This window comes from Eumetopias jubatus, unplaced genomic scaffold, assembly GCF_037043125.1.
Source record: "Eumetopias jubatus isolate StellerSeaLion01/CBP00866 unplaced genomic scaffold, mEumJub1_p1.0 scaffold_14, whole genome shotgun sequence".
Taxonomy (NCBI): Eukaryota; Metazoa; Chordata; class Mammalia; order Carnivora; family Otariidae; genus Eumetopias; species Eumetopias jubatus.
Genome location: NW_028274820.1, coordinates 94,507,398 through 94,521,508, shown reverse-complemented (window position 1 = coordinate 94,521,508; position 14,111 = coordinate 94,507,398). Strand labels below are relative to the sequence as shown.

Here is a 14,111-nt window from a genome sequence, read left to right as displayed (position 1 = left end):
ATAATAGGTTGCTCATCCCACCAGGTATACCTTCTTAAACTGCATCAAAGTACCCCAGAATTCAGAATGGGAAACCATGATCTAGTGCCCCGCACAACTATTTTTTTAAATTTTATTTGTTAGTCACCATATAGTACATCATTAGTTTTTGATGTAGTGTTCCATGATTCATTGTTTGTGTGTAACACCCAGTGCTCCATGGAGTACATGCCCTCTTTAATACCCAACACCAGGCTAACCCATCCCCCCACCCCCCTCCCCTCTAGAACCCTCAGTTTGTTTCTCAGAGTCCATAGTCTCTCATGGTTCGTCTCCCCTCTGATTTCCCCACCTTCATTTTTCCCTTCCTACTATATTTATTTATTTATTTTAAACATATAATGTGTTATTTATTTCAGAGGTACAGGTCTGTGATTCATCAGTCTTACACAATCCACAGCGCTCACCATAGTACATACCCTCCCCAATGTCCATCACCCAGCCACCCCATCCCTCCCACCCCCCTCCCCTCCAGCAACCCTCAGTTTGTTTCCTGAGATTAAGAGTCTCTTATGGTTTGTCTCCCTCTCTGGTTTCATCTTGTTTAATTTATTTCTCCCTTCCCCTATGATCCTTTGTCTTGTTTCTCAAATTCCTCATATCAGTGAGATCATATGATACTTGTCTTTCTCTGATTGACTTATTTCGCTTAGCATAATACCCTCTAGTTCTATCCATGTCATTGCAAATGGCAAGATTTCGTTTTTTGATGGCTGCATAATATTCCATTGTATATATCTACCACATCTTCTTTATCCATTCATTTGTTGATGGACATCTAGGCTCTTTCCATAGTTTGGCTACTGTGCTATTGTGGAGATTGCTGCTATAAACGTTGAGGTGTACATACCCCTTCGGATCCCTACATTTTTATCTTTGGGGTAAATACCTGGTAGTGCAATTGCTGGGTTGTAGGGTAGCTCTATTTTCAACTTTTTGAGGAACCTCCATACTGTTTTCCAGAGTGGCTTCACCAGCTTGCATTCCCACCAACAGTGTAGGAGGGTTCCCCTTTCTCTGCATCCTCACCAACATCTGTCATTTCCTGACTTGTTAATTTTAGCCATTCTGACTGGTGTGAGGTGGTATCTCATTGAGGTTTTGATTTGTATTTCCCTGATGCCGAGTGATGTTGAGCATTTTTTCATGTGTCTGTTGGCCATTTGTATGTCTTCTTTGCAGAAAATCTGTTCATATCTTCTGCCCCTTGCACAACTATTTTTAAGCAGCTGGGTTGGTATTAGAAACATGGAGACTTTGTAGGTAATGTACACAACAGTGTTTTGGTAGACCAAAGTGATATACAAATTCAAAGCATTTGTAATTATAGGTTAGCTGTAAGCTCTAGGCCCCTGAAAGATAAAAATTTTTTGTTTAATTTTGAATAAACTTTATTTTTTAGAACAGTTTTAACTTTACAGAGAAATTGAGTAATACAGAGTTCCCATATGCCAGTACCAAGTCTTACCTATTATTAACATCCTACATTTATTTTTATTTATTTATTTATTTTTTAAAAGATTTTATTTATTTGACAGAGAGAGACATAGCGAGAGCAGAAACAGAAGCAGGGGGAATGGGAGAGGGAGAAGCAGGCTTCCCGCAGAGCAGGGAGCCCGATGTGGGACTCGATCCCAGGACCCTGGGATCATGACCTGAGCCGAAGGCAGACGCTTAACGACTGAGCCACCCAGGCGCCCAACATCCTACATTTATCTGATACATTTGTTATATTTAATGAACTGATACTGGTACATTATCTTTAACTAAAGCCCATGGCTTATACAAATTTCTTTAGTTTTTTTTTTAAGATGTTTATGTATTTATTTATTAGAGAGACAGAGAGAGAGAGAGAGTGAGAGCACTATCGGTGGGGGGAGGAGCAGAGGGAGAGGGAGAGAGAAAATCCCAAGCAGACTCCTAGCTGAGTGCAGAGCCCCATGAGGGGCTTGATCCCACGATCCTGAGATCATGACCTGAGCCGAGATCATGACCTGAGCCGAAACCAAGAGTTGGAAGCCCAACTGACTGAGCCACCCAAGTGCCCCCAGATTTCTTTAGTTTTAACCTAATGTGTTTGTTCCTCCACCCAGGATCCAATCTAGGGTACCACATTATATTTAATTATCATGTCTCCTTGGATCCTCTTGGCTGTCAGTTTCTCAGGCTGTCCTTGTTTTCATGATCTTGGCCATTTTGGGTATACCGGTCAGGAACTTTGTAGAATGTCCCTCCATAGGAATTTGTTTGATGTTTTTCTCATGATTAGACTGGGGCACAGGCGGAGTTTTTTGTAAGGAGACATAATCTAACATGGTGGTTATCAACTTTTTTCTGCTTCTACGTTGGGCATATGTGTGGCACACGCCCATGAGTAATCTCTCCCATTTATGACAGATGCAGGGGTGGAGGCACAGTGTTAGGAGCACTTAGGAAACTTTCTGGATACATATATAGATAGTCTAAAAATGTGTCCCTCCCTGTTCCTGTTTAGAAAGGACCATATTTGACTTTTAGAACTTAACAAAATAATGATCCCATAGTACTTTCATCTCTGGAAGACAGGTGTAACTCTAGAAATTATAATAAATTGTAGAGATATTCAGAATAGGAAATCATTGATTACGTAAGTAACATTTAATTTCTGAACAGACTTAAGAAAGAGGCTGTATTTTTTTTTAAGCTTTTATTTATTTATTTGACAGAAAGAGACACAATAAGAGAGGGAACACAAGCAGGGGGAGTGGGAGAGGGAGAAGCAGGCTTCCCACGGAGCAGGGAGCCCGATGCGGGGCTTGATTCCAGGACCCTGGGATCGTGACCCAAGCCGAAGGCAGATGCTTAACGACTGAGCCACCCAGGCACCCCAAAAGAGACTGTATTTTTAAACTTATGAAAAATTACAAAAATACAGAAAAGTTGAAAGATGAGTACAGTGAATACTTGTGTACACACCATTATCTGGATTTGACGAATTGTTAATGTACTTGTATTGTCTTCATTCACCTCCATCTTTCTCCTTTTTTTTTTTTTTTAGAGAGAGAGTGTGAGCTTGGGTTGGGGGAGGAAGGGCAGAGGGAGAGAAGGAGAGAAAGAATCTCAGGCAGGCTCCATGCCTAGTGTTGAGCCTGATGTGGGGCTTGATCTCAGGACTCCGAGATCATGACCTGAGCTGAAATCAAGAGTCAGACCTTAACTGACTGAGCCACCCAGGTGCCCTTTCCTAAATCTTTCAAAGCAAGTACTGACATTATAACACCTCACTTTTTAAAAATTTATTTATTTATTTATCTGGAGAGAGCTAGCAAGCATGCAAACAGAGGGGAGGGGCAGAGGGAGAGAGAGAAGTAGACTCCTGGCTGAGTGAGGAGCCTGACCTGGGGCTCGATTCCACAAAGACCAGATCGTGACCTCAGGTGAAACCGAGAGTTGTACACTCAACCAAGTGAGCCACCCAGGCGCCCTTATTTATTTATTTTTTAAAATATTGCTTCACTTTTGGGGTGCCTGGGTGGCGCAGTCAGTTAGGTGTCTACTTTTGGCTCAGGTCATGATCTCAATGTCCTAGGATCGAGTCCCATGTCGGGCTCCCTGCTCGCAGGGAGCCTGCTTCTCCCTCTTCTCCCTGCTCAAGCTCTCACTCTCTCTCTCTCTCAAATAAATAAAATCTTTAAAAAAAATGCTTCACCTTTTTTTCATTTTTTTATTTTTAAATTTTGTATTTAAATTCAATTTAATTAACATACACTGTAGTATTAGTTTCAGAGGTAGAATTCAGTGATTCATCAGTTGTATAAAATACCCAGTGCTCGTTACATCAATTGCCCTCCTTAATGCCCATCGCCCAGTTACCCCATTCCCCCAGCCACCTCCACTCCAGCAGTGCTCAGTTTGTTCCCTGTAGTTAAGAGTCTCTTATGGTTTGCCTCCCTCTCTGTTTTTTTTTTTTTTAAGATTTTTATTTATTTTTTGACAGAGAGAGAGAGACAGAGAGAGAGGGAACACAAGCAGGGGGAGTGGGAGAGGGAGAAGCAGGCCCCCGCAGAGCAGGGAGCCCGGTGCGGGGCTTGATCCCAGGACCCTGGGATCATGACCCAAGCCGAAGGCAGACGCCCAACGACTGAGCCGCCCATGCGCCCCATCCCTCTCTGTTTTCATCTTTATTTTTCCTTCTCTTCCCCCATGTTCATCTGTTTTGTTTCTTAAATTCCACATATGAGTGAAATCTTATGGTATTTGTCTTTCTGTGACTGACTTATTTTGCTTTGCATCATACCCTCTAGTTCCATCCACATCATTGCAAATGGTAAGATTTCATTCTTTTTGATGGCTGAGTAATACTCCTGCGTGTGTGCGTGTATTTTGGCAATTGTGGATGTTGCTGCTATAAACATTGGGGTGCATGTACCCCTTCGAATCATTATTTGTATCCTTTGGATAAGCACCTAGTAGTGCACTGCTGGGTCATAAAGTAGCTCTGTTTTTAACTTTTTGAGGAACCTCTGTACTGTTTTCCAGAGAGGCTGCACCAGTTTGCATTCCCACCAACAGTGTAAGAGGACTCCCCTTTCTCCACATCCCCGCCAACATCTGTTGTTTCTTGAGTTCGAACAGATACTTGCATACCAATATTCATTGCAAAAAAATGCTTCACTTTTATTTTTTTATTATTTATTTATTTATTTATTTATTTTTTTAAAGATTTTATTTATTTATTTGACAGAGAGAGACACAGTGAGAGAGGGAACACAAGCAGGGGGAGTGGGAGAGGGAGAAGCAGGCTCCCCGCCGAGCAGGGAGCCCGATGCGGGGCTCGATCCCAGGACCCTGGGATCGTGACCTGAGCCGAAGGCAGACGCTTAACGACTGAGCCACCCAGGCGCCCCTATTTATTTTTAAAGATTTTTTTTTATTTACTAGACGGAGAGAGACAGCGAGAGAGAGAACACAAGCAGGGGGAGTGGGAGAGGGAGAAGCAGGCTTCCCGCTGAGTGGGGAGCCCCACATGGGGCTTGATCCCAGGACCCTGGGATCATGACCTGAGCCGAAGGCAGATGCTTATCCACTGAGCCACCCAGGTGCCCCCAAAATGCTTCACTTCTAAAATCTAAGCATGCATCTCCTGAAAATGAGGACATTCTTCTATAAAACCACACTATAATATCACACCAAAGAAAATGAGTTTCCTTATCATCATCTAATACCCAGGTTATGTTAAAATGTCCCCAGTTATCCCCCAAACTATCTTTCATAGCTATTTTTTTGACTCTGATCAAGTTTCATGAATTGTATTTGGTTCTTTTCTTTTTTAAAAGATTTTATTTATTTGTTTGAGAGAGAGAAAGGAGGGGCAGAGGGAGTGGGAGAGAGAATCTCAAGCGGACTCCCCACTGAACGTGGAGCCCAGCTCAGGGCTTGATCCCAGGACCCTGAGATCATGACCTGAGATGAAACCAAGAGTCGGACACTCAACCAACTAAGCTACCCAGGTGCCCCTTGGTTATTTTCTTAAGACTTTTATCTGTAACAGTGCTCCTTCACTCTCTCCTGTCTTTTCTTTTCTTTTCTTTCTTTCACAACTTTTTAAAGAAACTGAGCCAGTTGTCTTGTAGAGTGTTTCACATTTTGGATAGGTTTGAATTCCCCTATGGCATCATGCAACTTGTTGCTCTATCTCCCGAATGTCCTGTAAGCTGGAAGTTAAGTCTAAAGGCTAAATTACATTCAAGTTAAATACTTTTAGCAAGAATACTTCATAAGTGATGCTGTGTACTTTATACTATATCCCTCAGGCTACATTTTTTATTCACTTTCTTTACTAATGTCACTTATCTCGTTTGTCTTCATTTATACTACTTTCTCATCACCGTTTTATTCTCAGATACGCATTTTGATCAAATATGTTCAACACGATGAGTCCTCCTTTAATAATACCCCCATCTTGGGCTGTCAGTTTAGAATTTTCCCCAGCTCCTGGGGCAGAAGCAAAGAAAAATCAGGCTGACTATGATAAAGCTGCTGAGTTTCATCTGTTGGGCCTTGTCTTCTCTCCTGGAACTATGCTCTCCCTTCCAGCACCAGCGATGCACTACATCTTCAAGATCAGCTTTCCCTGAGTGATGTTTTCTATGTAGATACCTCCTTTCCCCTTCTGCCCTGTAAAATTAAAATTTCTGTCTTCTCACTATAACTTTAGGCAGGTTGTTCCTTTCTTACTCTAGTTAATCTGATGAACAGGAAATTGTGAAAATCAGGTAGTACAAAGTGCTATACAAGAGCAAATTGTGGGCGCCTGGGTGGCTCAGATGGTTAAGCGTCTGCCTTCGGCTCAGGTCATGATCCCAGGGTCCTGGGATCGAGTCCCGCATCGGGCTCCCTGCTCCTTGGGAGCCTGCTTCTCCCTCTGCTTCTCTCTCTCTCTATCCCTCTGTCTCTCATGAATGAATAAATAAAATCTTTAAAAAAAAAAACAAGAGCAAATCGTTATCATTTAACACATGTCAATAGTTCAATGTAGCGTTCCCCAAATGGGTTTCTTCTATGGGATGTTAATGGCTATTAGGCAAAACAAAACAAGGAACCCCAACAACTTAAGAGGTCAAATGACTTTGGGAGATGCTGAGCCAAAGTTACACAGGTTTTGGGTTTGCTTATTTGTTTAACTGCAGAAAGGCACAGTATGTAGGCTTGTCTAAACTTACTTGACTATGGAAATCCACAGTCCTTAGAATCTTTCTTAGTGTTACTGTTCCACAGGAATCACCATCAATGGGATACCTCTCACACCTTATATCTGTGTTTGCTCAGGAGCCTTGAGGATAGAAGACCCTACCTACATCTACCTTTAAGGGATGACTCTGTACGTGGGACTTTTATGCACCCTGGCAAGCTGATGAAGAAAACCACTTGGGATAGGTAATTTCTTTCAGGATCCTCAAATAAATTGCATAGGACAAATGGTTTCTAACCTTCATCACCACAGAAGCACCCAGAGCTACTGCTAAATGTTCTACTAATATCCCTTCTTTTGTTAAAATTTTTTTCTAATTTTTCATGTGTTTCCTGTAAGTATGTAAAGCTTTTTGGAAACAGGCTCTTTCAGTTCCTGAATTTGTTAGAAGGAAATTAATTATTCCCTAGGGGAAAAAAAGTATAGGCACTGACTGAAAATCTGAGTAACACACAAGTAATATGCAAATTAAATTATATATATATATATATATATATAAAGGTACACAGTATAGTCAGAGGCCTGGGGGTGGGCTTTGAACAGCGTTTTGAAGAAAAAGGAAGAGAATAGCAGACATAGTCATGGAGATAGGCGAGTATTGGTAGCAGTAGGAAGCAGAGTTGTTAGGTTGGAGAATACCTTTCTTTTCAGAGAAATGAGGGCTTAAGGACAAGAGTAGTGTTAATAACAACCAACAGAGCAGCTTAGATTTGATATGAAAATTAAAGATCTACTGCGGGTACTAGAGTACTTGCAAAGGGGAAAGGCAGAGGGAGCCCCACAGTCATTGCCAACCAATGCTGGCTTGGAGAATTTCTTCCTGAAATTCTCTCCCCCTTGTTTTTGAGTTAATACTTTCCTAGCCTTCTCTTTCTAATTCTCTAGATGCTCTTCAGTCCTATTATTGTTAATAAAAACAAGTAAAATAAGTATTCATAATTTTAGCAAACAGCTATATGGGTTATTATGTACTAAGAATTGTGGCCAGCATTTTGTTATCTTCCTTAATGAACCCACCCTTGTGAGGTAGTTATTCTTATCATCCCCATTAAAATGAGAAAACTAAAACCCAATAGTAAGTTGTCACAGAGATAGTAGATTGTGGAATCCAAGCATATGCTCTTAATTACTATGCATGGAGCTTTGGCATTATTCAGACTTCAAGCCTTCATCGTTTTCTTCTTAAGGTCAAATCTTTGTGTTTACAATTTCTTTAACCTTTCCTTACAAATTTGTATGCCTTATCGTGTTTTCATTCTTGCTGATTTCTTGATGTACCTTTAAAATGTTGCATTTCCAGGGGCACCTGGGTGGCTCAGTCATTAAGCGTGGACATTCAGCTCAGGTCATGATCCCGGGGTTCTGGGATCTGCCCCATATTAGGCTCCCTGCTCAGCGGGAAGCCTGCTTCTCCCTCTCCCCTTGCTTGTGTCTCTCTTTCTCTGTCAAATAAATAAATAAAATCTAAAAACAAAAACAAACCGTTGCATTTCCAAACTAGAGACTCATCTAAGTAGACCAGGAAGAAATACACAGAAGTGATGCTAGTGTGCTTCTCATTGGATCCTATCAGCTGTTGCATGATTTTGATTTGTCCCATTACTGATGGCACTTGACCACTTGATCAAGATGGTGACTGCCATCTCTCCGCTGTAAAATTACTCTAATTCCCTTTGTGATGAATAAGAACTTTATGGGGAGTTAATTTGAAAGTATGTAAATATTCCAGTCTTTTTCAAATTTTCAGTTTATGTTTATTTACATCTGTATGGTTTCCTGTGCTATTGAGTGGGTTACATTATCATTTTTTATTTGGAAGCTCAATTTGTCAAAGATTTGGCCAGTGGGACACAAGTTGGCCTGTGTCCTTTTGACATGCCCCATCATTCTTTGAGCATGTCCTTATTTTCTGGCACTAGAGGCTCCAGGCTCATCCTGTACTTCTCTTCTCCAGCCCTGAAATCAGCCATTTTGCCAAAAAGGAAAAATGAGAATGGTATTGAGAAGCCAAGATCTGGGCTAGATATACTCATTGTTTTGTTTTGTTTTGTCACTACTCCCACACTCTCTCAGTATACAGAGTATATATGTATTTACACACCTATATAAATATTGATGCCTCCATTATCAGTCCACTACCTAAAGGTTCATTCTAGTTTTTTTTCCATTGTAACTCTCTTTTTCAACAGTAAGAAATTTGATTCCCATTTCCCTTACTTATTGGATCAATACCCTTGTACATAACCGATCTCTCACACTGATACTGCCCCCTCCTCTGCTTGGCTGCCCTTTTCACCTCCCCATGCTGACTTCCCAAGGCCAGATGGTCCCTCCAGCAAGGTGAGGAGAGCACTCTATACCAGGCCACTTACCTGTGTGGATGCCCTTCTCACCCCAAGTCCAACATGACAGCTTTGGCTGCCTCCCCTTCCCTTACACACTGCTGTGCTGTCCCCCTACACACATCCTCTACAATGTATTTTTTTTTTTTAAGATTTTATTTATTTGACAGAGAGAGACAGCAAGAGAGGGAACACAAGCAGGAGGAGTGGGAGAGGGAGAAGCAGGCTTCCTGGCAAGCAGGGAGCCTGATACGGGGCTCGATCCCAGGACTCTGGGATCACGACCTGAGCTGAAGGCAGATGCTTAACGACTGAGCCACCCAGGTGCCCCGTCTCTACAACGTACTTTTAAAAATACGTTATCTCTTTTGCTTGTTACAAGACTTCTGTGAGGGAGTTAAGGAAGCTATTATCATTGAGCAGCTCTCCAAGGATCTAGTTCAAGAGAAATGGAGTGACTTGCCCAAGTTGTACAGCTTATAAAAAGGAAGGTCTGAACGGTGGGCTCTTTCCACTCCACTAATCTATGATGCCTCTAAACATATGCCAATATTACAGTAACTTTTCCTTTTTCTCCAGTAGAAATATGTTTCAAACGTATTCACTTCGTGGTCTACTCTGATTTCCAGGTGTTTCTTCCTGCAAAATATGTGCCAGGTAGAAAAAGGATTGGGTGCATAATCAAACTGAAAGTTTAGCTCCAGCTTAGATCTGAGTCTTCAGGCAAGTTACTCGCTTTCCTCAATTATAAAAAAAAGGTTGGATCAGCAATTCTCTGCCTGGGGCTGCGTGAGATGGGAGCTGTACGGCTTTCCCCGATGTTAGAAATGCCTGCGCAATTCAGCTACAAACATCTCATTCAATAATCCTTAACATGCCTTCCAACTCGCGTAGTTATGATTCCAAGGCATTCTTTCTCTACTCAGTATTTGTTAGCTGTTTTTATTCTTATCAATCTTACCCTTCATTCAAAAATATTTATTAATGGCCTATTATGCGCCAACTACCGTATTATCCGGTTTCTGTAGTATTCCTTTTCCGAGGTGTCACTGCCATTTAGAATTTTGTCCCTATCTTCCAAACTTGGGACTCGAAAGCATTCGCATCTAAGTCGTGTTATTTATGACACGCCAGGGACCTCTCCAGTCCTTTCTCCACCAGCCACACTTCACTCTGGTCCTTCTCGGCTCACAGACGTTAATGAATTCCTCTTGGGAACCACCTCCTTCACCGATCAGCGGCTCCATCAACACTAAGTCTCCTAGCCAGTCGGTGGCAATTGAGGTGGGACGTTTTCCGAAGTCTCAGTGACTCCCCAGAACACTCCTGCACCTCGGCAGGGCGCAGCCGGCTCGGCGTGCTGTTAACCCTCGGCTCCGGCCCACGGAGGTCGCGGGGCGGCTGCTAATTGTCTAAGGAGTCTCCCCTCGTCGGGAGGTGGCCCTCGCAGGGATCTAACTTCTCCGTTTCCCCTCTCAGGGCACAGACGCAGCGTGTGCCGCTCTTCACTGCGCAGGAACTTCCCCGGCCTCAGCTTTCACTCAGAAACGCCGAAGTCGGCTCTTCGCACGCTCCCGCCGTCCTCCTCCTGGGGCCGCGTTCCCTGCGCCGCCGCGCGTGTCCTCAGGGAGCCTCTGCCTCCCTCCGCCTCCCCCGCCCCGCGTGCCCTTCAGCCGGTCCCTCCGCCCGGCCGACGCGAGGGGAGCGAGGCGCGCGCGCCGGCGGCGGGACGACGTGCGCGAGACGCACGGCCCCGCGCGGAGCGCCGGAAGGAGCCGGGCAGGAGCCTCGCGCGTCGTGTGCGCGCCGCCGCCCGCCCCCCGGCCCCGGCCGCGACCTCGCGCGCGCGCATTGAGGCGCCGCCGCCGCCGCCGCCGCCGCCGCCGCAGCGGCTGCTGCTCCGGCTGCTGCAGGAGGCGGCGCTGGCTGGCGGCTGCGCTCGCTCCAGTCGGCGAGCGGAGCAGCGAGCGAGCGTGTGTGTGTTTTTTAAAGATGGCCGGAGCGGCGGCGGCGGTGGCCGCGGGAGCAGCAGCTGGAGCCGCCGCGGCAGCCGTGTCGGTGGCGGCTCCAGGCCGGGCCTCGGCGCCCCCGCCGCCCCCGCCGGTGTACTGTGTGTGCCGGCAGCCGTACGACGTGAACCGCTTCATGATCGAGTGCGATATCTGCAAGGACTGGTTCCACGGCAGGTAAATAAATCCCCTCCAGCCCCGCCACCGCCGCCGGCGGCCACGGGCCAACCGCCGCCGCCGCCGCGCCGGCCGCCCGCGCCCCCCTCCGCCCGGCCGCTGCGCCGCGCCAGGCGCTGAGCGCCGGCCCCGGCCCGGCCAGCGGGGCGCGCGGGGCCCCGGGCTCGCCGGGCGCCGGGCGGGCAGAGGGGGGCTGGTGGGATCGCCCGGCCGGGAGAAGAGTCGCCACAACAAACGGGAACAAAGGGGGCCGGCCGAGAAGTTGGCAGGGGGAGACCGGGGCGAGGGGACGCGGCCGGGGCAGGCGCCGGCGGAGGCGGCGGGCGGAGCGCCGGCCGGGCCCGCCGCCCCTCGCCGCGCCCGCAGCCCGGCCGCCGCCCCGCCCGCCCGGGGCTCCAGCCCGGAGTCGCCGCCCGGCCGGCCGCCCTGCCCGGCCGGCCGCAGCGCCTTCCTTCCGGGCGGCGACCGGCTCGCCCCAGCTCCGGGTCTCCAGAAATTGCCCTCCTCCCCTCCCCCCGCGGTCCCCGTCGCGCCCCCTTCCCCGGTCTTTATCAAACTTCCTCGGCCGCGGGGCACTGGGACGGGGGCGTCGGCAGCGCCAGCCCGGCGGGGCTGCGAGGAGTAAACAGAGCAACAGATGAGGCACTCTCGGGGACTTAAAAGATGCCAGTCGGAAGTTTGGGGCCGGGGGTCCCGGGCAGGCCGGCAGGTCGGCTCGGACCGTGCCCCCCCAGCCAACCACCCTAGCACACCCTGTCCTGGCGGGGGTGGAGTGGGTGGCGTGGGCAGCGGGGCCCGGGGGGACAGCCTCCGGTCTCAAACCCCCCGCGTCGCCCCCGCACCGCAGCTCAAACTTTACAAAGAGTGAAATTTCCCGTCGCCCGAGGGTCCGGCGACACCCGCACGGCCGCGGGGCTCGCAGCCGGGGCCCTGGTGCGGGCGAACTTTGGCCGGCCAGTGGGCACTTTGGGTCGGGAGGCGGGGGCGGCGAGCGTCGCCCTCTGCCTCCGCAGCCGCCTGCGTTTCGGGTTTGACGTTTGTGAGAGCTCGGGCCGCCTCCGCCGCCAAGCCGTCGACTCGTGTGTTTTGTAATCAAAGTGTGAGGCTAATAAAGGGCGGCGCCACAGCCTCTTGACTCCGGCGTGGGAGGGATTCGCAGGCATTTAAACAAAGAAACTAGTTGGGGTTGGGCTCCCAAAGTCCTTATTTGGGTGTTGTGGCAAAGCCTGCGGTCACCTTTAGGTGAAGCAGGTTACACGAGCACCGTTTGGTGTTGTATCTTGACGAGAGTACGCTCACGGTTAATAGCAGATATGGTGACTGTGATTGTAGGAAGTGTCCTTTGATTGACAGCAGGACATTTAAATACAGCCTCCGCTCCCCCCTCCCCAATTTTACAGAAACACTACACGACCAGGCCAGATGTCTTAGTCTCCCTCTACTGGCCACTTACGTTACAGCGTTCTTTTCAGCGTTCAGTGCTAGGTACATTTAGTTTTACTTAATCTTCAAGTAGTTTTATTTAATCAGCTTGCACAATTCTGACAGCGACAACAGCGAAAAAGAAAACCCTAAAATTGCCACTGTAAAAGAGAGACAGCGTCCTAATTTTGTATATGGGTAATGGTTCACAGTCTGGTCTATGCTTGGGGAATATTATTAGAACTTTGCCACACGTAATTAAGAATAAATTAAAGTTCTTTTTTATTACTCGAAATAGCTTTTTTCTGTATTTTGATTACATGTAAAACTGAAATTTGAACATACCAAATCTTGCCAGTTCTATTTCTATATCCTCTGTTCCCATAATATACCCTAGGCAACCAGAGTAGATTATCCAAAAATCTAGGTTACATGTAGAATAAAACCAGAATCCCTGGTGATTATGTAAATACTTACTTTTTTCAAGGAACTGTTTTAGCTGGATAAGAAACTTTTTCTTTTGTGCATTGTAGATGCGTTCATAAATTTTAGACTAGAATTTTATTTACCTTAACTTAGCTAATTTAACACTATAACCATGAAAAACCACAGGTAATTTATGGAAAATTTTGTAATGCGTTTAAGTATAAATTTGAAAACAGAAGTTTGAAGGGCAAATAAAGAGGGCGTGTTTGAAGGAGAGTGAGGCCAAAGCAAGTCTGCTCTACTTTATCACAAAAATTTATGTGACTTCATATCTGTGCAAGTGACTCTGAAATATGTGTTTTTTTGACCAGCAGTCCTTGAGAATTTAATGTGGTTCAGATGTCAAAAGTTAGAAAATTTAGTAATAATGCCCTGTCATGCAAAAGCAGTTATCTTTTTAGCAGTTATTTTCTTAGCAGTTTTCTTTATTTTATTTTATTTATTTATTTGAGAGAGAGAGAATGAGAGATAGAGAGCATGAGAGGGAAGAGAGGGTCAGAGGGAGAAGCAGACTCCCCGCTGAGCAGGGAGCTGGATGCTGGACTCCATCCCGTAACTCCAGGATCATGATCCGAGCCGAAGGCAGTCGCTTAACCAACTGAGCCACCCAGGCGCCCCTTCTTAGCAATTTTCTTAATGAAGTATGAGTAATCTGGGTAACGTTAGAGAAAATAGTGTTTATTGTACCATGAAGGGAATGATTGCTTAACAAATTGAACACATCAAAATGGTCCTCATGTATTAATTATTAAACAAATATCATTTGCTTAAGTGAGAATTGGTCCCTAAAGTACTAAGGTATAGTTTTAATCTCAATGCTACACTTTCCTTTGGTTTCCAGGGTGGTCCATCTGCAGAGGAGGGAGGGGAGAATAGGAGGCTGTTACAGAGAATTAACATTACCAT

General features: G+C 46.2%; 1 protein-coding gene across 1 annotated transcript in view; it reads left to right on the top strand.

Moving 5' to 3' along the window:
• The first annotated feature begins 11,010 nt into the window (after positions 1–11,010).
• Positions 11,011–14,111, top strand: part of KDM7A (lysine demethylase 7A) — an 85,069-nt gene continuing 81,968 nt past the window's right edge. Inside the window, exon 1 of the mRNA XM_028106397.2 lies at positions 11,011–11,297. Within this exon, the coding sequence (XP_027962198.1) occupies positions 11,104–11,297 (194 nt within the window). The 5' untranslated portion in view covers positions 11,011–11,103. The remainder of the gene's footprint in view (positions 11,298–14,111) is intronic.